Below are 24,822 nucleotides of genomic sequence, written 5' to 3' on the forward strand. Positions count from 1 at the left end.
ATTCGCCCTGGTGTGCCCCTTTTTGTGAGTAACCAACAAAACAATTTGGGAATTTTGTGTGATGCTCTGCGGGTTTAAAAATAGTAAAAATTTACAGGTTGACTAATGTAATGGTTAAGATAAGTGTGCAAAAGGTAGTCAGTTGGAATCTCATCAGGTACCTCAAAATTTTCTTATTTTTAAATCTTTATGAAAAGACTTTGATCACTATTTTCATTCGATTAATTGATTTACATGCTTTTCTTTTATCTGTATTCCTTTGTCACATCATTTTAATCAATCTATTAACTTCTTAAATTGCTCATATTTTCCCCCCTGCCTTTACTGCCTTTCACTTGGAATCTTTGTACATGTGACTTTAATTATTTTTATTTGTCTATCATGATGTTTAAACATTTGAAAATGCCAGTCTGTTGGTCAAAGGATGTACATATTTTTGGATGGCTGTCATCATACTAACATTTAAAATATAATTTGTCTTGCACTCTGGACAAAATAATGTGAATGGTATTTTAAACAAATGCAGGGACTATAAAACGAAATTCAGACAAAATGAGAAATAATAATAATAATGATAATGATAATGATGATGATGATGATGATGATTGCAATAACATGGATAGAAATATAAGATGAAAACAAATGGAAGCAATGAAATCGAAGTTAATACACAACAATAATCAAAATCACATGAAGAAGGATTCCAAGTGGAAAAAGACTGACAAAAAGAAAAATGCAAGAAAATGATGTATTCCATATGATGACTGATATGATGTGACAAATGAATAGAAAAAAATTACATTTAAACCAATTAAGTGAATAAAAATAATGATCAAGGTCATTTTGGTTAAGATTTAAAAATTTCAAACCACCTGACAAAATTCAAACCCACTCCTTTTGCATGTGAAATTAGTATTTTAACCATTATGCCATGAAAAGTTTGTGAATTCTTACCTATTTGAAGCTATATATCATTGCACAAAGTCCAAAACTTTTTTTCTTCGATTACTCACAAATGAAAGCCCACAAGATCAAAGACTGAAGGGTGCGATTCCCTGTACCTTAACCTACATCGTTTTAGAGATTGTATCAAAAAGTTGATCCCACTGCTGGAGACATCTCCTTGTTAGTACTGTTTATTTTATCTTTTATAATGCCGTGAGTACCATATCCTCATATTTCAGATTCATTTATTCTTTCTTATTAATAAATCACTTTATTTTGCACATATACCTAGAGATGTCTGTCATTTGAGACAGAGATAGATTTTAGTTCTATATGTATTCTCTTTTTTGCTCTAATTCAGGCTTGGGTTGATAAATTACTGGAATTATATTGTTACATACATTTTCTTGTTTTGTATTTGTTTTTTGTTTGTCCAACTGACTAAATTATAAACATTCAGAAGAACAATAAATGAATAAACTGCAGTGCCTGTCTGAAACACCTGCCAGTTTGATAAACAGCACAGATACTTATGGTTTAATTTTTTGTTAGGTGGGATATTAGTTCATTCATGATCAGGCTGCAACCAACTAAGAATAAACATCATCAATGATAGTTGTTAAGTTTTGAGAAGGCACCTCGCTTACAAATTAGCATGCTTTCCTAACTGGATGACTTTCTTTTGAGTATTATTTCACTTTTCATTACAAAAATAACTAGCTAATTTTATTGTTTAATTTTGTATATCTTTTTTTCACTAGATTCATTATTATTATTATTATTATTATTATTATTATTATTATTATTATTATTATTATTATTGTTGTTGTTTTTGAGAACTTCCTACATTTTTAAAAATTATTTTTGTTCATTGTAGTTACATGTATCCTACTAAATATTTTCAGTTTCTTGTCCTTAATTTGTTCTTTTGTTTATCATCTTTATATTGATTTCCTAATTTATTTGTACATTCAGCTGTGATGGTGATTGTTTTGAAATCACGTTAGTTAAAGGCCAGTCCAATACATTTGGCACCTCTGGATCTGCCGAGCGCCGCATATGGATGCAGAAAATATTAGAAAGTATTACTTCAGTTTTTCCTACAAGGATCACAGCAGAGTACACACGAGCAGGATGGTGTTTCTTAAAGGTGAATTTCATGTGTTATTTCACTGTCATTACATATGTGTGTGTGTGTGGGGGGGGGGGGGGGGGGAGGGCTCACTTTTGCACAATTGTTGAGTAGGCTTATTTTTTAATAAGCAAATTTTAATTAAATCCATGTGGACAAGGGAATAATTAACACTGTGGGGTAAAGCTCACAGTCTTTGCTTTAGATAACCATTGGAATTCATTTATTATACATATGCTTTAATTATATCAATTTCTTCCTACCACTTGATACTTTATATAAAAAATGTGAAATGGGAGTTTGAATGGTAATAGAGTTGGGTATTAATGGTATGAGTGAATAGCTAAAATTGCTCTGCGTCGGTGGGTGTTGGGTTGCATGCCGATGTTGTTAACAACTCGCATTATGAATTATGGGAATGGAGTACAATGAATTGAGAGTTGGTTTTGGTAATGAATCGGATGCTTGTTTGTAATTTTATATGCTCCATAAATAAAGATAGCTGGTAATTTGTTCTTATGGGCTAGAATTTAATCATGCCATTGCAAATTTTGGTAGTAGTGACAAACGAAAGCTCAGGCTACACAATACATCAGTCTGTATAGCAATCTTATTTTCGTGTTGAGATTTGTGGGGTTCGCCAGCTCACAAGCAAATTGACACACTACAACCTAACCTAGGCATTAGGCTTTGCTACAGGGCACTCTATCTGCATTCCGTATCTATTTTATTCCATTCACCAAATAAATATGAAATTTGGTAATGAACCAGATTGTTAATAACAAGATCAGGAAAAGTTTTTCTGGTAAATGTAATCAATTCAGGTTTTCTGCTGAAAGAAATCATAAGATTCAGTGATTCTAATTGCCTACTGTATAATATAACCCTATTGGCTATGAGCAATGTTAACTTATTGCCAACATCAACTTGCAAAGCTAGAGCTGCTGACACTGTAACTGCACTTTAGCCGAATGAATTTATAGCATTTATAAAGTGTAAGATGAAGCTGAGATGGAGAGTCATGTTACTTGCAATAAAAGTGAAACAAAGAACTTGAATAGCACCTTTCAGAGCACATACACTGTAATCATTTTTGTTGTTAATTTGTACATAAGAGTTTAGATTTAGAGCAAATATGAATCTTTCTATGGATGAAACGTAACTTTAGTAACAGAAATTTCATGATAAGTTGTATTTTTCAGTAGACATCAGTTTGTATCCTGGTCTATTATTGCACAGAAGTCTTTAGCAAGTTACCAATATGGGGTAGTATTCAAGTCCTCATCAAGCCATGCTGTTTTAGTAGAAATGCATAGTCTCACAGTGATATAAACTAATAAAATTTTTGAACATCTAGCTATGTCCATTAGCTATTGGACAATTGCTTCTTGACCATTGTCAAGTGCTCACCACTTCCTATTAATCCTGGGATAGTTTTCGCTAAACCTTGTCCATTGAATTTTGGGATGTTTATTTTTAAAATGTTACAGCATTTCTTCCCTTCTCTTTGTTCCTACTGTGATAGTGCTGTAACTCTTTAAAGACCTCAGTGTCAATGAGATATTAAACTGTAAAATTACTTTGACATATCTATGGATTAAAATTTAAATTAAAAGCTTATGATAATAGTGTGTTCCAGACATATTTAAGTATCTGAATTCTGAGAGTACAATTCTCTGTTGTATAGTAAAAAGCAGTGCTGGTAATAGAATGAACATGTTTTTAAATATTAGGTAACTATATAGGGTGATTAAAAAAAGCATTTACAAACTGACATGGCACATTGGGCATACAACAAGGATCAGTAATCACATAGGAAACATGGGTCGCAGATGCACCGAGAGGGTGCTACAGTTGTGTGGGAGGGCATCGCTGGAGACTGTTTAATTGAGCTGTTAATTTTCCTACACCACCTTGATGCTCCCACGTATCTAGTATTCCTGCAAGATTTTCTGTCGGACATGCTGAATGATGCTCCCATTCATTGCTAATTTGATTTCAGTACTATGGAGCCCCCATGCGTTTCAGTAGACAAATGAGGGCACATCTGCAAGCAACCTTTCCCAGCTGCTGCATTGGTCGCAGTGGACCAGTCGCATGGCTGTGGCCACTGTGAACACCCAATCTGACCCCAAATGATTTTTTCCTGTGGGCCTACCTGTAGAGCCTTGTGTATGAAACACTTGTTACATCACTGGAGGACCTAGTGGGGAGAATTGTTGCAGCAGCAGAGTGTCTTTGAAATACACCAGTTATCTTGAATAGGATGTGCTGCTCAATGCAACATCGATGTCAGATGTGTCTCGATGCATGTGGACAAAACTTTGGGCATCTCCTGTAGTCGGCATCCATGTGTAGCATGTGACTAAATAACTGCAGTGCCATTTAGTAGCCCAGGATGAGGATGACCTTTATGTCCCCTGGTTCTATGTAATTACTGATTCTTGTTGTATGCCTGATGTGCCATGTCAGTTTGTAAACTTTTTTGAATCACCTTGTATTTAATGAATACATATCAGTATGTTCACAAAAATTTGAAGTTGGTGCCTATAAAAAAAATTGCAGCTTCATCGTATAACTGGAAAAGTCCCCCATCCTGCCAGTCTCCTCACAACTAAATACTAAGATGTTACAGACATTTTAATACACAAGGAGTGCACCTAGTGCTTTTTACCATTAATGAAACAAGTTTTAATTTCTTGTTATTGTCCCACAGAGACAAAGTGGTGGTTACTTGTTCCTCTGTATTTATGTTTTTACAGTTTTTTTTCATGCTCCTGAGATTTATCTTTGTGATTAGATGTGTTGAACACATTATATGAAATAATTGTCTTGCATTCAGACAGGGTCATTTATAGAAAACTGTCTTGTCCATTACTTACTCTCAGTGGAAAATTATTGGTGCTGCCACTTATTTTGACAGGAAATGGTGTACCCCTTCATTGTGTAGTTGTGACAGCTGATAGTAGACAATGCAGTTAGATACTTCTCATTCAAACTATGTCTTTGGTGATTGAAAACAGATTTAAGAAAATTTGTTGTTTGTTGCCAGATAAATAACAGATATCTTATTGGCTCACGTTGTCATAAATTTAGTCTTGTGGCTTCACTTGACTATGCTTGATTTTACCTATGTTACATATTTGACTTTGCTCCTACAATTTGCCAACAACAACATCCATTTTGTACTTTTAGGCACTCTTTATATTAAGTTTCCTGACAGATTAAAGCTGTGTGCTGGACCAAGCTTCAAACTTGGGACCTGTGCCTTTTGTGGACAATTGCTGTACCAAATTATCTGCTGAAGCATGACTCGCAACCTGTGGAAAAATGAATATTGTAGAGACATTGCTTAGCCGCATCCTGAGGATGTTTCTAGAATGAAATTTTCACTTTGCAGTGAAGCGTGCACTGATTTGAAACTTCCTGACAGATTAAAACGTTATATTGGACTGAGAGCAAACTCAGAACCTTTGTCTTTTGTGGCCAAGTGCTGTATGAACTGAGGTATTCAAGCATGACTCATGACCCATTCTCACAGCTTTACTTCCACTAGTACCTCATCTCCTACCTGATACGAAACTTCCTGACAGATTAAAACTGTATACAGGACCAAGACATGAGCTTGGGACTTTGCCTTTCAAGTTTCATATTGGGACACACTCCAGTGCAGAGTGAAAATTTTACTCTGGAAACATGGCCCAAGCTGTGGCTAAGCCCTGTCTCCACAAAATCCTTTTTTCCAGGAGTGCTAGTCCTGCATGTTTCACAGAAGACTGTCTTCGAAATTTGGAAGGTATTTTTTTTTTCTTGGTTGTGTGAAAATGGACATGTACAGTTGTGGTTGCCATACAAAAAGATCTCTTTGTGGGTGCATGCTCCAGGTATTCCCTTGCTGTTCTCCTTCATGCATCAGTATGTTTGGGGTTTGTACTTTTGGTCATCATGGAGCCTGAAGGTAAAATTGATTCCATAAAGCTAATTTACAGTTCAATTGTATTTCAATTGGGGTTCTAATATTACTGTCTGATTATTCAATGTAATAAAGGACATCATTTAATATTAGCGAAAATTAAGTTTGAGATTTTGAGGTGATTTAATTAGAATAGCAAGCCAATGACTATCACTGGTACTACATTTTATGACATAGTATGTAGAAGGTAATTGATTTTGAAATAATTAGCTTTTGATATAGAGTAATTATATCCTGGGTTTACGCACATAACGTAATAATCTGACAGCTTTTTGCATTTTTCTACTTTTTATCCTTTCCAAAAGCACCATTTATGTACACATATTGGTACAGACTACATTTCCACTCTCAAATCTGTCAAAATACTTATCACTGATTAACAGATACTGTGTACCACAAACATGATCTAGAACTTTCTGTAACTGACTTGGAACTAACTTGACGGGTGCAACTGCTGTTGAGTAAATGAAGGCATAATGCAATATTACACTTCCTGTTATATAAGCATTTGAGGTAACTAACTTACAGTGGAAAATTTCCAGTTCAGAAATGTTCATATACAGAGAGGGGACAAAAATATGGAAACACTGTAAACATGCTTGAACATAAATGCAGATACTAGCAAAACCTGCAGGTTGTGCTGTTGTATTTTACCAAATGGCAACTGTACAATGTTGCAAGTGTCAGTCAGGGTCAGAAGGATGTTTTGTGTAGTTGTGAGAGTATTTTGTTTGAGCAAAATGAATTTGAATGTGGGCAAACTGTTGGTGCCCAGATTGGAGGTAATTGTGTAAGAAAGGTAGCCAAAGTGTTTGGCATTTCAAGAGGCACCATATCGAAGATTTACACTGCATACAATGAAAGCAGAAAATAAAATAAAAATAAAAAAGACCAAAAAAATCATCTGCTAAGTCACAAGACAGAGGAAAGTGTGTGTTGAGTGATAGTGACAGAAAGTCATTGAAGATGATTGTGATTAAAAATAAGAGGATGACAGCTTCAGGAGTCACTTCAGGTTGGAATGTCACACTTGCAAACACTGTCAGCTCCAAAACAACATAAAGGAGCTCTGTAAGCTGGGTGCAGCTGGGCGATCTGGAATTCCAGTACCACACATCATTGATGCAAATGCCTGTAATGGGAAAAAGTGGTGCCAAAGCCAGTCTTGATGCACACTGCTTCCAACTTCGGGCCCAATTTACATCCCAAGAGTGAAATATGATGGGGGTTCTTTGATGATTTGGGCTGCCATATGGTCATATTCCACATGTACTGTGGTTGCTCTGCAAGGTCGCGTTACTGCCACGGATTATATGAACATTTTGGCTGTTCCAGCCCATTCTGTCGTACAGTATTTGTTCCCCAGAGGTGAAATTGTGTTTCAAGATGACAAAGGCCCCTGTCCATGTAGCTTACATAATCCAGGACTGGTTTTTTGAGCACAAGGTTGTATTGTTGCATGTTCTCTGGCCACCACAATCACAAGCTCACAATAGTATTGAGCCTTTGTGGTCTTATTTGGAGAGAAGGGTATGTGATCACTATCTACTTCCATCATTACTATTTGAGCTTATTGTGTTACTACAATCTGACTACATCACGCAGTACAAATGCATCTTACTAAATGGCTGCACAACCTGCCATATGTTATGTACGTTACTTAATGTCAGCAACATACCCTAAACACATTTGTCCAATTTATATGTGCTTGTAGGAAATTTACTGCAACATCATCAGGAAGTTTTACTATAACAGTATCAGTACTGTTGCTGTGTTATGTCTTCATGGGACATATGCTAACATAGTCTTTATATTTACCATACCACTCAAATATAGCTTATAGAAAAAGCCCAGTATTTATAACGTTAGTTATTAAAAATGTATTTGTGCTGTATCAGAGGTTTCTTTGAATTGATGATTTAATGCAGTTTTATAAGTCGAGAATTTTTATTTTCTGCAGCAACATGTTATTTATCATTACGTGTTTTAGGAAGGTATTAATGGGATATGGCACACTGGATGGATTTTAATTACTGAGAGAACACTTCTGTATTGCATTACCAATGGTGCTGTTCAAGAAGCTGATCTGCGGAAGGCAAGATATGTTGGTAAGACAATGGTTGTAATGTGTTTTTCATATTAGTAGGCGTTTTGCGATCATAAGTCATTGCACAGAAAGATACAATTGAGCATATGAAAATGTTTTGGTGCACACTGTGAAGTTCTTATTTTTTGAATGCTGTTATTGTATATGAGATTGTAGACTTTGTGTGAGAGTTTCATTGATTATGGGCAAAATAATGTCATTCCAAAGAAACATTACATTTTCATGCAAAGCTCTGTTATCTTGAGAATCTTTTGTAGTCTTCGAACCATGGCCCTCCTCTCCCAAGAGAGCATTAGGCATTCCAGTAGCTATGAAGAAAAAGAAAAAGGTTGTGGATTGTGTGAGTGTGTGGTAGTTATGAGACTGGACATAGAGTTCCTGTGCTGCCAGTCCACTTTCTCTCCTGTGGGTGTTATCCCAGGATGGCGATGTTGTTGTAAAATTAGTGTCCCTTGTGGAAATGAGATGGAAACCACTGTCTTGATAAATAAGATAATCATTTACCCTTTTTACACTGGCTCTTTCATCATGGGATCTTGAAAACAATTTGTGCTTTTATCTGATTCAAGTTTAACATGTGTCCTTTGTTGAACCTTTGCTCTACTACTGCAGTATGGAAAGAATGCCAAAAATGACCTCCTCCCCCTCCTCCTCCTCCTTCTTTATCTTCTGGGAACCATGTTTTATTTGTACCTACAAGGAGTCATTCTTGAAGAAGATTTTGAGCAAGAGCTGTAACTTATTATTTTCAGAGCTTTAACTTATTATTTTCCAACAAGCCCAGGTGCCGTCCACCAAGGTTGTAAACACAGTATTATCTTATACTAAATGGCGGAAATACCAGGTGTTTAGGTTCTGTTTTGTGTGTTTTCTTTTATATGTGGAATGCTTCCGCATATCATCCAGAGTTTTGTTTGTCAAAATGACCCAAGAATGGTAATTATCTACTAACCACTCCTTTTCTTCTGTCCACACATATGCAGTAGTTGTATCACAAGAATTCAATTAGGTTTTCTTCAAAATGCAGCCAAAATATTACAGTGCCGCCTACATGTTTGCAGAACTATTTTGGTTTCAGGCCCTTAGTTTTGAGAGGTACTTCACTGAAGTGCACTATCAGAATGTATACACAGAGAAGAAAAAAAAAATCCTGGATTTTTCTTGAATTTCCCAGATGAAAATGCACTATGCCCCTAGTGAAAGCAAATTTTTTATGTATTAAATGACAGTACGCTTTCCCACGGAGCTGTAAAACGTGCCAGCCAATGACAGCAGATATTCAGGACATAGGTCGCATGATGTAGCCAACTAGTAGCAACATCATTATTAAGTGGGCTGAACACACAAATAGAAAAATAATGGTTTAAATTAATATACATGCTGTATAGCTACAAGAAACATTAAGCTTTCATGTGTGACACTGGTCACTGATCTCTGTGCCCCCCCCCCCCCCCCTTCCCCCTTCCCTCCTCCCAATCCAAGAGTATGGTTAGGCAGGATATGAAGTGCACAGCTTAAATGGTAGCTCAATATTTCTGACCATCACAATTATAAATTTCACTTCTGTGCAACAAACATTTTGTGGGCTACCTGTCTGAATAAATGTTCCCTCAAGCACTTTGAGTTTTCCATAGAAAGATCTAACTTCACACTTTTTTTAAACACTAATCGCTAACGCTAAATATTCTTTTTTGCTTTAGTTATTGCATTATTTGTAATCTTTGAAATATATATATATGAAACTACAAAGTAACGCTTCTCAAATCACTTTTGCAATATTTCCTCGTGACCTGTTAGAAATGTAAACAGTTGTGACATCACACTCATCGAAACAAGGCCCATGAGAAAGGCACATTGTAGCAGTTTGTTGTTATGAACTATTGCATAGTTTCTGACACATTTTACTGTCGGCGGATGCTTGTGCGTGCACTATGTTTTGTTTTTGTAAATGGCTTATTTTTTGTTATTCTCTCATTTATGTTTTATTGCTGCAGTGTTATACTACAGTAGTGGGCTAAAATAAAATTCTTTGTTAGAGTATCAGTTCTTACCAGACAGGAGCGCAAAAAATTGAAAAGTAAAAAACAATGACAAATTCCTGAAATTCTAAAAGTTTCCAGGGGTTATCCAGATTTCTCTTGATGAAAAAAAATTCCAGGTGTTTCCTAGACTTCCTGGTTGTCCTGGGGCATATACACCCTCACTATGTACAGTTAAAAAAAAACCTGCCTTCATGTTTCGATAAGCTCAGGTACCTTCGGCTGTGTACAGTTTGCACCAGTGCAACACATGGTGGCAAACAACACCACATGTAACACACTTTTAGGGGGTATTTGTTCTCATCCTATCGGAACAGGTTTACTTGTAGGCCTTTTATATTTTCTGTTTTGCATATAATTACCGCATACTGTTTTATATACGCATTATAACACTTACTTTTATCGGTTTGGAATGCCAAAATGTTTCTGCCATGAATAAAACAAAAAAGAGCAAATTTGTGTTGTCATGTGGTAGTCACATGACAATCTTGGAGGGTTTGAATTCCAGTAAAATAATTCAATTTACTGTCAGGACACCTCAGCAACACCTCAGCATATGCAAGCCACGAGAGGTAGTGTCCTGGCACTCGTCCAGTACGATGGTTTCAGTGCATGTGAAGTGTCAGCCAGGAGTGGTGTTCGCCCTCACTGTGTCTAGAAGCAGATAAAGCGGTGGTATGAGATGCATAATTGGCCAGCTTAGAGGGTTGGGCTTTGGAAATGGTCGACACCTTAGCAAGACAATGTGTTAGTTGGAACCTGTATGAAAAGACCACTTCTAATTGCTGTCCAACACAATAATGAGACCACTTCCATTGAAAGCTTGGAAACAATTCACATCTTCTTTTAGGGATGCTGGCCTTAGAGCCCTAGGGCTTTTAATAAAGAGTCCCTCTCTGATGATCACAAACTTTATAGGCTTGCCTTCACTGAACTGAATGTAGATCATGACTGGCAGCATATCATCTTTTCAGATGAGTCAATATGTAGGCCAGTGAATGAGTGAGTGTCTGGAGGTAGTCCACAGTTCACTTGGACCATGTTACAAACACAGTAAATTGTGCAACATTCATATGTTGGTCGCATCGCAGTCTTGTGCTGGGAGTGGATCTCATTGGCTGGGACAGGGATATTTCATCAAATTTATGGTCATCTCACCATGGATCACCATGTGCACATTATGAAATGTAGTATGGTGACGAGTGTGAGTGGTTCTGCTGGAACTGGATGTGTTTGAAGACACCTTGAAAAGTGGAGGGTATCAAACCGACTGTTGTCTGCTGTATGGCCTGACAGCTGGGACAGATGGTCGGGGATGCCATTTCTTTTCATAGTAGGACTGCTTTGATTGTCGTTAGTGGCATCCATACAGTACAGTGGTACGTCGTTGACATTCTGTGCCCCATTTTGTTGCCCTACAAGGCAAACCATCTTGGGCTTAAATGTCAGCAAGATAATGCCTGCCTACACTTGGTGAGAGATTTTACTGCTGGTCTACATGCTTGCTCTGGTACCGCGCGCCGCGGAATTTGAATCCGCGCCAGATGTCATGGACGTCGAAGACCCATAGAGATCTCTGTACCATCGAGCGGTAAGCTGTGGCAGCGCGCGTCTCCTGGCCCGCTTTTAGTGTGAGGGTGCCACAGGGGAACACGTGGTCCCAGCGGCCAGTAGCAGCACCCCTGATAGCATACTTAAGAGCCTGTCTCGCGCTCACCCAGTCAGTCTAATCACATGTACGTCGGTTTACAACTCACTTCATGCTAGACCGCTTTCTTCCTTGTTCTGTGTGTAAGTGGACATGTTTGTTTCCTTGTGACTCTGTTGTTTGATCTTGTTGTATTCATTTTATCTTTCATTGATCGTGTCCGTCCTCTCCCATTGTGCTGTTGTTCGCGGGCCTCTCTGCGGGTCCCGCCGCGCTTTTTGTCATTGCTACCCCGCGACTGTCCTGGTTGCAGTTACAACACTTGCCAAACCCTGTCAGCAAGATTGGCAGATCTCTCCCCAGCTGAGAACATTTGGAGCATTATGGGCAGGGGCATCCAACCAGCTCAGTATTTTGGGGATCTAATACATCAGTTGGGCAGAATTTGGCACAATATCTCTCAGGAGGACATTCTACAACTCTGTCAAGCAGTGCCAAGCTGAATAACTGTATGCAAAGTTTGTCCCATGCACCTTGACTCCAGAAGAAAAACAACAATAATAATTTTATTAATAATGTAATAAAACTTTTCTAGGCTGATGAGTTTGCATATCTGGGAAATGGTTAATTAGCACTGATTACACTTTATTGATTAAAATTAGGTGATTGTGGCTAGAAGCTAAAATAAAAGAAGTAGTGTCTCTAAATAGTGTTCATTAAGCCAGATCTGACAGTGTGTCTCAGGGTGTTTGCACAGTAGTTCTAAGTGCTACTCATTTTTGTAATTAGTGGTTTTCAATGTTATATTACCCAACTGGTGAGTGCATAATATTAGAGCAGTATTTGGAATTTCCTTCATTCTTGCAATATGGCTGGTGACGGCCATTGTTAGTTCACGACAAAGTACCAGCAGAGTCTTACCCAATGATCACTGCTAATTGTGTATAACTCCTGCTTCTACTAAGTTCCAAGTAGGTAACCTAGAGGGTGTGTACCTCGCTGACATCTATCCATCTTGTATCTGTACATCACTTCGGCCATCTGCTGAGCAAGATACACGTGGATGTATCTTGGCTACCTTTCTGCATTGCAGGATGGCTTATCATGTTACAGTTACAGATCATTGTTTGGTCTAGGATGACGAATAGTGTAACTCTTCCAAGAAAAGCTGTAAAAAAACTGAAATTACTGAATGTATACCTAAACTGCTCTCTGTTATATCTTAATTTGTTTGTAGTAAACTAACTAAACTAGATAAAATTTTTGACAAATAACTGTGAAGTATTTTCATACTGAAAAATCACAAATACTGCCACCTGAACTATACTAAATGTCAAGTACACTTTTGTAACACTAGTTCTTCCTATACATATTAATGTTTATCATTATCTTTTACTATTTGGTTCACTCAAACTACACACTAAAAGCAGCACCCATATCGAACCAATGACCTTCCAATTAGAAACTGAAACAAAAATCATTCTGTGAACAGAAAATGTTCACATAGTATTCAATGATATACTTTCTTGTCAAAGTATTGCATAGATTCTAACTTCTCTGTGAGCTAGTATGTATAGTATAAGCAAAGGCTGTATAATACGCCTCATGCTGTTACCACTTGTTGCAACAAAGCAACGTTTTTGATTTAACTAACAAAGCTCACAGAAAAATCACCCAGCTCAGACATTGGTGGTTATATTAACCATATGCTGCCCTCTATTGTACTGTTCCTTACCAAAATATTATTCAACAATTTACCAAAATTTTCAGAGGGTGAGTAGATTTTTGTATCTACTATCTATCCAATTACATTATATTGTCAATGTAAATACTGACTGCATATACATTCTCAAACATACTTATTACTTATCAAACAAAAGCGTTGGTATGTTGATAGAGATAATGAAAACAATAAAAAACACAAAAACACACACACACAAATTTCAAGCTTTCGCAACCCAAGGTTGCTTCATCAGGAAAGAGGGAAGGAGAGGGAAAGACGAAAGCATGTGGGTTTCAAGGGAGAGGGTAAGGAGTCCATGTCTGCCTGTGTGTGTGCCTGTGTGTGCCTGTGTGTGGGTGTGTGTGGGTGTGCGTGCGTGTGCGCGCGAGTGCGCGCGTGTGCGCGCGAGTGCGCGCGTGTGCGCGCGTGTGCGCGCGAGTGCGCGCGTGTGCGCATGTGTACCTGTCCTTTTTTCCCCCTAAGTTAAGTCTTTCCGCTCCCGGGATTGGAATGACTCCTTACCCTCTCCCTTAAAACCCACATCCTATCGTCTTTCCCTCTCCTTCCCTCTTTCCTGATGAAGCAACCTTGGGTTGTGAAACCTTGAAATTTGTGTGTGTGTTTGTGTGTTTTTTATTGGTTTCATTGTCTCTATCAACATACCAAGGCTTTCGTTTGGTAGGTTACAGCTTCTTTGTTTTTAGATATATTTTTCCCACATGGAATGTTTCCCTCTATTATATTCATACTTATTACTTATAATTTTAGGATCCATTCCTCTTGTACACTCTTCTTTCACTTCACCACACAATCTGACAACATTTCAACTGGATACATATTATTAATCAAAAATATCTTGAAATGAGAAAGAATGTTCCAAAATACTTGATGGTTATAATTAAAGTGCAGCTACTTATTAATTTCCAGTGTGGGCTGTAATTATTGTATGGCAGTGAAACTTGGTGGATATGCTAATGCATTAATGCAGAACCAATTTACGTAGAATTAATTCCAATTTTGGCCACCTGGTGCAGATCTGGCAATATACAGTACCCTGTTGACATCTCCAGTGCTCCTATTGAACAAATTGTGAAAGTGATGGTTGATAATAAAATCAACAATATGTCTTTCTGCCCATGTCCCAAACCTAATCCTTTACATATGGAAATATTCCTATATATCTTTTTTGCATTCACAGCACCAGATTTGCCCCTGATGGCCAAAACTGGAACTAATTTTTTGAAGTATAAATCTGTTCTGCATTAACACATTAGAATGTGTACAAAGTTTTGCTGGTATGTGATAATTTTGGCCCACTCTGGACCTTCATAGGTAGCTGCGCGATAGCTATAACCACCCAGTACTTCTGATAATATAGGTCCCACTTGTATTGGTAAAAGCTATGTTTTCATTATTTGGCTATAAGTTGTTGAATTAAATTTTTTCTGTGGTACATAATCGATGTCATACCAGGGGAACAGGAAGCAGTTACTTGTGCAAGTCTATAAATTTACGGCTTTAAGTTAATTGATATATTTCAGGAACTATTAAAGTTATTACCTTGGGATTTGAATAATGCACTGCTATTACCAGTTGAAAGTGTTGTGAAAATCTGATTACAATAGGTTAGACAACTTCAAATGCACCTCATTGCACCACATTGTTGTGAAAAATCAGTGCATTCCTCACTATTACTAAATTGTGATTTGAGTCTGTATCTGTTCCTGGGTAGAGATTACATTCACATGTCTAAATGTTGGATTCTGTTTGACCATGATATAATTCATCCAGAATTTTCACACATCTCCAAGGCCTTTTGCAAATACACTTCCTCTTACAATGTATTTGCTATTACTAGCAGAAATTTACTGCAAAACTTAGTTTGTCTCTCTCTTCTCTCATTCCTACTACTGAGCCCAGTTGTTCTGTATTTTTGTCATCTATTCTTCTCATTACTACTTAAATTTTCATCTCCATTTACATTTTGAACTGCATTTTTAATATTCTCATATACTTTCTCTATCTCATCACCTTCTGCTTGTGATGACAGTGTATTCACTGAACTGTCCTACCTTCCTGTTCATGATGGATCCTATTTCCATTACACCATTTTCGTTGCTGCTGATATTACCCTCTATTTGTCTGATCATAAATCCTTATTTTCTTTCCATTTCACTTCACTGAACTCTACTGTATCTAGACTGAGTTTCTGAATTTCTCCTGTCAGATTTTTCTAACTTCCTACGACATTCGGACTTTTCACATTCCACACTCCAAGTCATAGAATGTTATCTTTCATCTATTGTTCCATCAGTTTCCAATCGTCACTTTCCCCTTTATAATGCCTTCCAAAAGACCCAAATGGGGACCTAATCTAGAATCTTTTGCCAATAGAGAGTACATCACGACTCTTTTTCAGTTACAGTCCCCATGACCTGTTGGAACATATTGTGTGTCTTTAACATAGTAGTTTCCGTTGACTTATGCATCTTCATGATGTTGATCATTGGTGAATTTTCCTCCTTTTAGGAGCATTTCCACACCGAAAAGGGCAAGAAGGTGCACCCAACCTCCATCTGCTTCTCTATCCTCTTTGTCTAGGCTATATGGAGGATGTGAGTGACTCTTGCATTGGAAGTATTTGGCCACCATTACTGATTTTTTAATTTTTTTTATCAAAATTTAAACATTAGCTGAGACTGAAGCAGGATGCAGTTAATTTTGGTTATCAGTCGAAGACACTTTATCACAAGATCATTGGTGTTTTCAGTGGATGAAACTAGATCTGTAGAATACAATAATGAGGGGCAAGTAAATTTAATAGATCACGTTTTAAAATGTGTAAATGCGATAAAAATATTCCAAGGTGCACTGGAGGGAAGGAACAGCAGAATAATAAAATATAACTCATGAATAACAAAGTGTACAACAGTTACCACCACATGAAGAAACTGGCTACAGACAGAGACAATGCAAAAGGCCTGTTGCACACCAATCCTATAGCATAAAACCAAAGTACAACATTTTTGTGCCTGTTATAATAAAATGAAACAATAAAATTGTTATTAATGAAGATCAGATACTGTTTTGATGTGTACAGCACTACAGATAATGTTATCTTCCTCTATTTCCATGTGTTATTTTCACTATTTTCTTTTCCAGTAAGCTCTAAGAAGTAAATGCCTGTAAGCCACACCTTTAATGTCAGTGTATCAGCAAAGTTTCAACAAAATGGCACTATTGCCCATTACCTTAATGTTAGAAAATGCTAAGCAGCTGCTATACAAATCTGTATATTGTATTACCAAAACTGTTTTACAACTATTAAATGATACAGAACAGTTTTAATTTCTTATACATTTTTCTGTGGTCACTTAACCCCTTAAAAGTGGATTTCCATTCTTGCACAACATGCTGGCCTCATCTATCTAACGCTAAGTTCTAGCTAAACTAAAGTAACCCCAAATACTCATTTAAATTAACAAAACAATTCTAAACACTAGCTACAAAACTTGTGTTGATAATCAATTAATATTGCTATGAGTTGTAATGCATCCAGTATTTTGTAGAGGCTAGTATGTCTGGCAGATGTGCTGGGGGTTGCCATTTCAAACCCAACCACAAGCAATTATATGTTAGTTAGTATTTATAAGTTCTGGAAGGTAAATGAAATATGTTTGTAATGCTTGTATGTGTGTGTTCTGGTGTATGAGTACCTTATAAATATGAACATTCTAGAATATACAATGTCTGTATAAATAGCTCCACACTCTGTCTGGAAGGCCAGTTCTTTTCTGGCTTTATATTGGTGATCATAATGAAGGTGCTTCCAGTGATAAGTGTCAGTAAGACAGCTGCACATGAGGCATCTGACATTCATCAGTATTTATCAGAAGTTCTGGTCAGGACCCAACAAAATTGGTTTAGGATTTGACGGAATCACGAAGTTCAGCAGGTGGGATGACATGAAGTGCTTGACAAATTTATATTTTTACTTGGATGGCACAGACCAGCAATGCTTTGAGAACAATTAAAAGAAGCTCTGTAGCTGGGATGAATTCTAAACAGCAAGTCCACTTAACAAAAGAACAATTGAAGAACAGCACCTGCCGTGGTGAAATAACACAGGCTTACATACAGAGTGTTTGGGCCTTTGCAACATAGTGAATTCAAATATTACAGAAGCCAACAGAATCTCACATTTCTTGAGAGAAGTCGCAGAAGACCTGTACTGAGCACTTTTACTAAAGGATGTCACAACAATAGAAAAATTCATCAAGTGGTGCCACTGTATCAAAGAAACGAAACAGAAAAAAGTGTGACTTCTGAATGTTGTCCCTTTGACAGCTGTGGGAGACCACCATGGCGTTGCCTCTCTGACACCAAGTTGTAAGAGAAGAGATTTTATAGTAGCATTTTATAATAGACAGAACTGCCACGCCTAGTACACAAGAAATGGTGTGAATTTTGACCTAGTGTGTCTGTAGACAATAGAGAATACTGAAGAAGAGGTGTTCACTCTTTGGCACCAATCTTTCACCAACAGTTGAACATGTCGTGAAGAATGGATTCCACCAATTTGGACCTACACCACCATTGAAATGACAACCAAACATCCAACCAGTGCAGGTACAACCAATTCCTCTGCCAAATGTAACACCTTGCAGAGCAACAGACATTTGGAGGATGGAGGACCATACGTCTTGTCTGTTTTCAGTGTTGATGCCCTGAATACATTGTGCACTACTACAGAGAAAGAAGAGCATTCGATGACTATTATGCCACAAGATGTCAACTGTTACAGCAGTCCTACCCATGCCAATCAACTGTAGATGATTAAAGTAGATATGTGGGAAGAAGCTCATCACCATACCCTGAATGAGGTTGCTAGCCAACGTGATGTAAGTGTTTCCTATCATCGTATAGAGGTACCATCTACTCATCTAGCCACTGAATTCAGGAAAACTAGGAGAGGTGACCATCTATGGAGGTGAGGCCATCACAGATGACAATTCTTCATAGATGACAGTTACCAAGATGAAAGGAGACCTCATTGATGTCATCGACAGCCGTCCTGAAAGTCACAAATTGGCTCAGGGTCTACTTTACTGTTATGTTGAATACTTATCATTGCCAGCTAAAGTAGACTATGTTGCGTTTTACGAAAGAATTTTTGCTGAAGGTTGCACATGGGATATAATTCCATCTAAGAAAAACGTGTACTGCGAGAATAACTATCAATGACGCAACACAGAACTTTTGTGTAACAAAATGTAGTCATGATTTTATTCTTGGATCAGACTTCTTGCAGGCATTACAAGCAGCTGTAAACAGTGGATGATTGCTCCGAACAGTTGTTTGCTGTTGAAGGCCTTGTTATCCCATTATCATCATTGAGATGAATTTGTCTTCAAACAGGGAAGCTTTTGTTGACTGAAATAGCTACTCAGGCTCACAAAAGAAATCTGTGTGTCAGTGACAATCATAAACAATGTACATGGTCAAGGAGAACTTTGAATCACTAATTGTTACAAGTGGGCACTATTCATCACAAAAGGTGTATGTGCATGGGGACAGCCAAACCAGCCCAGGGAGGGCAGCTTAGTATCATTAGCGAAGAATCATGCTCCACTACCACTACTGACAACACAGAGGAGGGAGCTACGATCAAACTGCCAATAGGATGTGGCCTGACCGAGTAACATTGTCAGCGAGTGACAGCTATCTGCGTCAGTTCTCGGATACTTTTGGAGGACAGACCAAGTGGCACGTGCTAAAAAACCATATCAACTCTGGGGATCATCCACCAATTAGCCAGTGCTCATATAGAGTGTCGCGAACTGAATGATAGGTAATCCATGAGAAAGCGAAGAACATGCTGCAAGATGACATCATTCAATGTGTCTCAACCAAACCAGGGACTGAGTACTTATGGATCCCAGGAAAGCCCCATCCAAGCAATCCATGAAAAGGTTGTCACAGGAAGGTGCCATCCTGGTTCCCCATGGCAATACTCCTGATCTGTTTGTATGTCTGCCCCTCGAAGGTGAAGTAGTTGTTGGTAAGTACCTTGGAAGGGGCTTTCCTTGGATCCATAAGTCTTTGGCCCATAGTTTGGTTTAGATACATTGATGGCATCTTTACCATTTGGACTCATGGTGAGGCTGACCTGCTAAAATTCCTGGAATTTCTGAATACCTTCTCCCAGTTAAATTTCACATGTTCCTATTCTGAATCCCATGACACTCTCCTTGATGTTGATCTCGTCCACATCGAGTTTACAGTAGACACTATATAGAGATCTTGTGCCTCCTCATACCCTTTTAGAGGGTGTGGCTGTTTGGATAAGGGTATTTCAGGATATTGCCATCTGTGGTGTTTACCTCCCAATGGTGAAGTGTCTCACAACATACTGTTTGCGTTGGTTTCTAAGCTCCCCCAACCTTTTCTAATCTTAGGTGATTTCAATGCCCATAATCCTTTGTTGGGTGGAACCCTTCTTGAATACTGGTACCCCCACACACTTCAGGGTGGCACATGGAACCTTCTCGGCCATAGACCTTTCCATTTGCACCTGTTGTCTTCTCCCATCCATCCACTGGAGGGTCCATGATGACCTGTGTCATAGTGACCAATTCCCAATCTTCCTGCCCCTCCCCTCCCTCACTATCACTCCTCTGGACACTCACAATAGTGCTGACTAGGATGATTTCGCTTCTGCTGTTGACCTTTTCTCTCTGCCGCATGGAGATATCAATGTGGTTGTCCAGTATACAACTACAGCCATTTTTGCAGCAGCTGATTTTGCGATGCCAGGTTCATCGGGCTCATCCTGACAAAAGACAGTACATTGGTGGTCCTCAGAAATTACAGAGGCCATTTGAGAGCATAAGTGGGCACTCCATCACCATAAGCAGCACCCATCAATGGAGCATCTCATTGCCTTTTAAGTGCCTTTACCAGCTAATAAAAAGACGGAAGCAAGGATGATGGGAACGGTGCGTTTCAACCATTGGACCTCTCCTTCACAGGTTTGTGCAATGGTCGGACATCTCTATGGATACCAGATGCCTGTAGGTGTACCTGGTATTACCTTGAATGACATTGTCTACAGTGACCTAGACACTGTCGCCGAACATTTTGCTCTGCACCATGCTCAAACATCGATGTCTGAGAATTACAACCTGCCTTTTGTATCCTAAAACAGAGGTTGGAACGAAAACAATTATAATTTTCTGCCTGCCACCTGGAGCCATATAATGCTCTGTTCAGTAAATTGGAATTCGTCAGTGTCCTCGCCCACTGCCATGATACAACCCCAGAGCTGGACAACATCCACAACCAGATAATCAGGCACCTACTGGATGATTGTCAGTGTCATATCAGTCCCATCTGTAACTGCATCTGGAGCGAGTACGAGTTCCCATCACAGTGGCGGGAAAGCATCATTATCCCAGTACTGAAACCCAGTAAGCATCCTCTAGAGGTGGACAGTTATCAACCAGTAAGGCTCACCAATGTTGCTTGTAAGTTGCTTGAACACATGGTGAGCCAATGGCTGTATAGGCCTCTCAAGTCTCAGGTCTTCCGACTCCTTCCCAGAGTGGTTTTCGCTAAGGCCATTCCACTACTGATAATCTGGCTTACCTGGAGTTTGCTATCCAAACAGCTTTTGCCTGATGCCAACATCTTTGACATGCAAAAAGCTTATGACACCACATGCAGACACAACATCCTTACTCCGGATTTTCATCCAGAACTTCCTGTTGCATTGTACGTTCTGGGCTTGAGTAGATGTTTCCCACAGTGAACGCCCCATATCCAAGAAACTGTGGGGTCCTGTATAGCTCTGCACTGAGTGTCCCTCTCTTTGTAGTAGCCATCAGTTGTCTAGCAGCAGCTGTGGGGTACTCAGTATCGTATCACCCTCCTTGTTTGCTGACAACTTGTGCCTCTACTATTCCTCCCCTGGATATCGCTGAATATTGACTGTGAGGTGACATGCAAAAGGCTAAGGCATGGGCCCTCAACCACGGCTTTCGATTTTCCACCGCCAGGACTCGGCGTCATGTGCTTCCGTCAATGTTGTGCTCTTCACGCACAACGAGAACTTTACCTCGATGACCAGCTAGTCAATGTGGTGGAGACTGGTCTACGATTCTTGGTTGACAAGGATTCTCCATTTTCACCAGCTTAAGCAAAAGTGCTGGCTGCACCTTAATACACTTTGCTGCCTGAGTAACACCAGCTGGGGTGCAGACCACACTACCCTCCTGCAGCTTTACAAAACCCTGATACACCTTGATTATGGGAGTCTGGCATATGATTTGGCATCACCTTCAGCACTGCAGATACTGGATCTGATACAACACTGTATGGTTTGACTTGTGACAGGAGCCCTTCAGACTAGTTCTCTGAACAGCTTACTAATGGAGGCTGGGGTCCCTCCATTGTGGATCAGGTGCCAAGAACAACTTGTCAATTATGCTACCCACATTCACAGCTCCCTTTAGCATCCGAACTATCGTCTCCTCTATCCAAACACGGTAATCGATCCCCTGCAACGGCGGCCATGGTCAAAGATCACAATTACAATCTGCGTCTGGTCTATAATCTTGGAACTTCAGTTGTTACCTATTCCACCTCTCCTCTGTACCCATTCCCGTACACCCCCCCCCCCCCCTCCCCCCAGGTATATATCTCAGCCACAGCTTTGTCTTCACCTATCACGAGGTCCGAAAGACTTGGTTCATCCCGAGGCCCTCCGCTGCCAATTTTCCCCCATCCTTGGCACATCCCAGGTTTCAGAAGTTGTCTATACTGATGGATTGATGGTTACTGGTTATGTAGGCTATGCTTATACTCATGTGGGACACACTCAACTGCTCTCCGTACCAATTGGCTGTAATGTTTTCACTGCAAAGTTGGTAACCGTCTCTGATGCTCTTGATCATATCTTTTCATGCACTGGTGGATCCTTTCTCATCTGCATCAACTCCTTGAGCAGTTGGCAAGCTCTTGGCCAGGCTGATATCCTGGTTAAACTGGCTACTAGTAAACCAACTCTTTACATCAATATTCTGGAAACAGACCTCAGAATTGTAGATCGGTGTTACACCGTCAAGTTTTAGGTGTCTGGAATATGGAGTCACTCACTCTGACTTCACCAAACAAACTATAGGTGATACCGGAGACTTCGAATCTGTGGAGGTCCTCCATACAGACCTCTCACAAGGACTCTTATCATCCTTTTGGCTCCGCATCACCCATACTAGGCTGACGCATGGTCATCTTGTCCATAGCGAGGAGCCACCCCATTGTCATTGTGGAGCCCATTTGATAGTGGGCCACATTTTGCTGGATTGTCCCAACGTAGCCGCTCTGCTGTGGACTCTTAATATCCACGACTCACTACCCATGGTGTTAGGAGACAATGTATCAGTGGCTGACTTAGTCTTATGTTTTATTCATGAAGCTGGCTTTAAGGGTGGGCCACTTAAGCTTATCAGCCCACTGAGGGGTTGGCAGAACACACTGTTGCCTCCTCTGCCCAGATCAGGCTGCAGTTGTCTGCACTTGGTGATGCACCCCAGTCCCCACCCTACCTGCTCCTTTACTCTTCTCTCCCGAGCCCCCCATCCCCCCTTTCACGTGTGGTCTGTTAGAGTTGTTCATCTTTTGTCTCTCTCTGCTTCTCTTGCCCTGTCCGTGTTGCTAGTCTTTCCAAAGCAATCTCGGAATAGAGTACCTCTGGTAAGTGGCAGGGGCTGGGGGATGTATGGCCACTCATTGCATTCTGCTTGGAGGACATTCTGGCTGCTCCTTAGATGGGGCACCTTGCTTGACTTTCTTCTGTTTGACCCTTACCTCAGTGTTGCTGACACTGGTGGACTTTGGAGTTTTCTTCCCCTGGGTTTTGCATGGTTTGATCTACAGTCATATAAACCAGTGTTTCCGAGGACAAAGGCACTGATGACCTAGTAGTTTGGTCCCTTTAAACATCCAACTAACCAATCAGACAACAAGTTTTTGTATGTCCATCCTTATTGACTGGAGGTCTTGGGGACCAAGACCGTTCACTACTGCAAGAAAATGAAATGCCTTCAGGCATCCTTGTGATCTTATTTACTATGTAGCTACCAGTTTCGGCACCTCAGTGTGCCGTCTTCAGGCCCTGGTTGATGCTGAAGGGGTTATCACAATCCATATATAAGCTGCATCAGTGGCCAACATAACTGGCTTTTGCAGACTGGAACTGTGATGTTAGCTCTCCAACCATCAACTGCCAACTCCATCAGCTGCCAACTCCATGAACTGCCAGTCCATATTCAGTAGCCACAGTAATATGCGAGAGGTAGTTGTAGAAATAAAAGTCATGGGGCATTTTAGTGAATGGTGACGGAATTAATCCCAATACAGATAAAATAAGAGATTCACAGATTTTCTAACTCCGTGGACCATTAATGATGAGAGAAGCTTTCTCAGAATTTGCTCATACTACAGGTGATTTATAAAAGACTTCTGTATCAAGGCACTGGCCCATGCAAGAATGGTTCTGCGACCGTGTAGGCTGCAGATTCCTTGACTTGTGTCATGGGGTGGTGGGGTTTCGGGTTCCTCTAAATAGGTCAGGTGTCCACTACACACAGGAGGCGGCTGCATGGGTGGCATGGAGTAGGCAGTTTTTTAGGTTAGACAGTCTCCGGAAAGATAAAAAAGGGCTGCAGTCTCAAAGGGTACAAGGCGAAGAAACAATGAGAATCGACCAAGCAACAGTCGGTATTGTAGTTGTAAATTGTCATAGCTGTGTTGGAAAAGTACCAGAGCTTCAAGCACTGATAGAAAGCACTGAAGATGAAGTCGTTATAGTAACAGAAAGATGGCTAAAGCCAGAGATAAATTCTGTCGAAATTTTTATAGATGCGTAAACTATGTTTAGAAAGGATAGATTAAATAAAGTAGGTAGTGGTGTGTTTGTGTCTGTTGGTAGTAGATTATCTTGTAGTGAAATTGAAATAGATAGTTCCCGCGAATTACTATGGGTAGAGGTTATACCTAACAGCCGTATCAAAATAATAATTGGCTCCTTCTACTGACCCCCGACTCAGATGATATAATAGCTGAACAGTTCAAAGAAAACTTGAATCTCATTACAAATAGGTATCCCACTCATACAGTTATAATTGGTGGAGACTTCAATCTACCCTCGATTTGTTGGCGAAAATACATGTTTAAAGCTGGTGGTAGACAGAAAA

The 24,822-nt window shown here is 39.4% G+C and overlaps 1 protein-coding gene across 1 annotated transcript in view; it reads left to right on the top strand.

Moving 5' to 3' along the window:
- Positions 1-24,822, top strand: part of LOC126267591 (arf-GAP with Rho-GAP domain, ANK repeat and PH domain-containing protein 2) — a 152,988-nt gene that overhangs the window by 25,099 nt on the left and 103,067 nt on the right. The window contains exons 2-3 of the mRNA XM_049972892.1: positions 1,921-2,095; positions 8,041-8,158. Of these exons, the coding sequence (XP_049828849.1) occupies positions 1,921-2,095; positions 8,041-8,158 (293 nt within the window). The remainder of the gene's footprint in view (positions 1-1,920; positions 2,096-8,040; positions 8,159-24,822) is intronic.

The sequence above is a fragment of the Schistocerca gregaria genome, chromosome 4, assembly GCF_023897955.1.
Source record: "Schistocerca gregaria isolate iqSchGreg1 chromosome 4, iqSchGreg1.2, whole genome shotgun sequence".
NCBI lineage: Eukaryota > Metazoa > Arthropoda > Insecta > Orthoptera > Acrididae > Schistocerca > Schistocerca gregaria.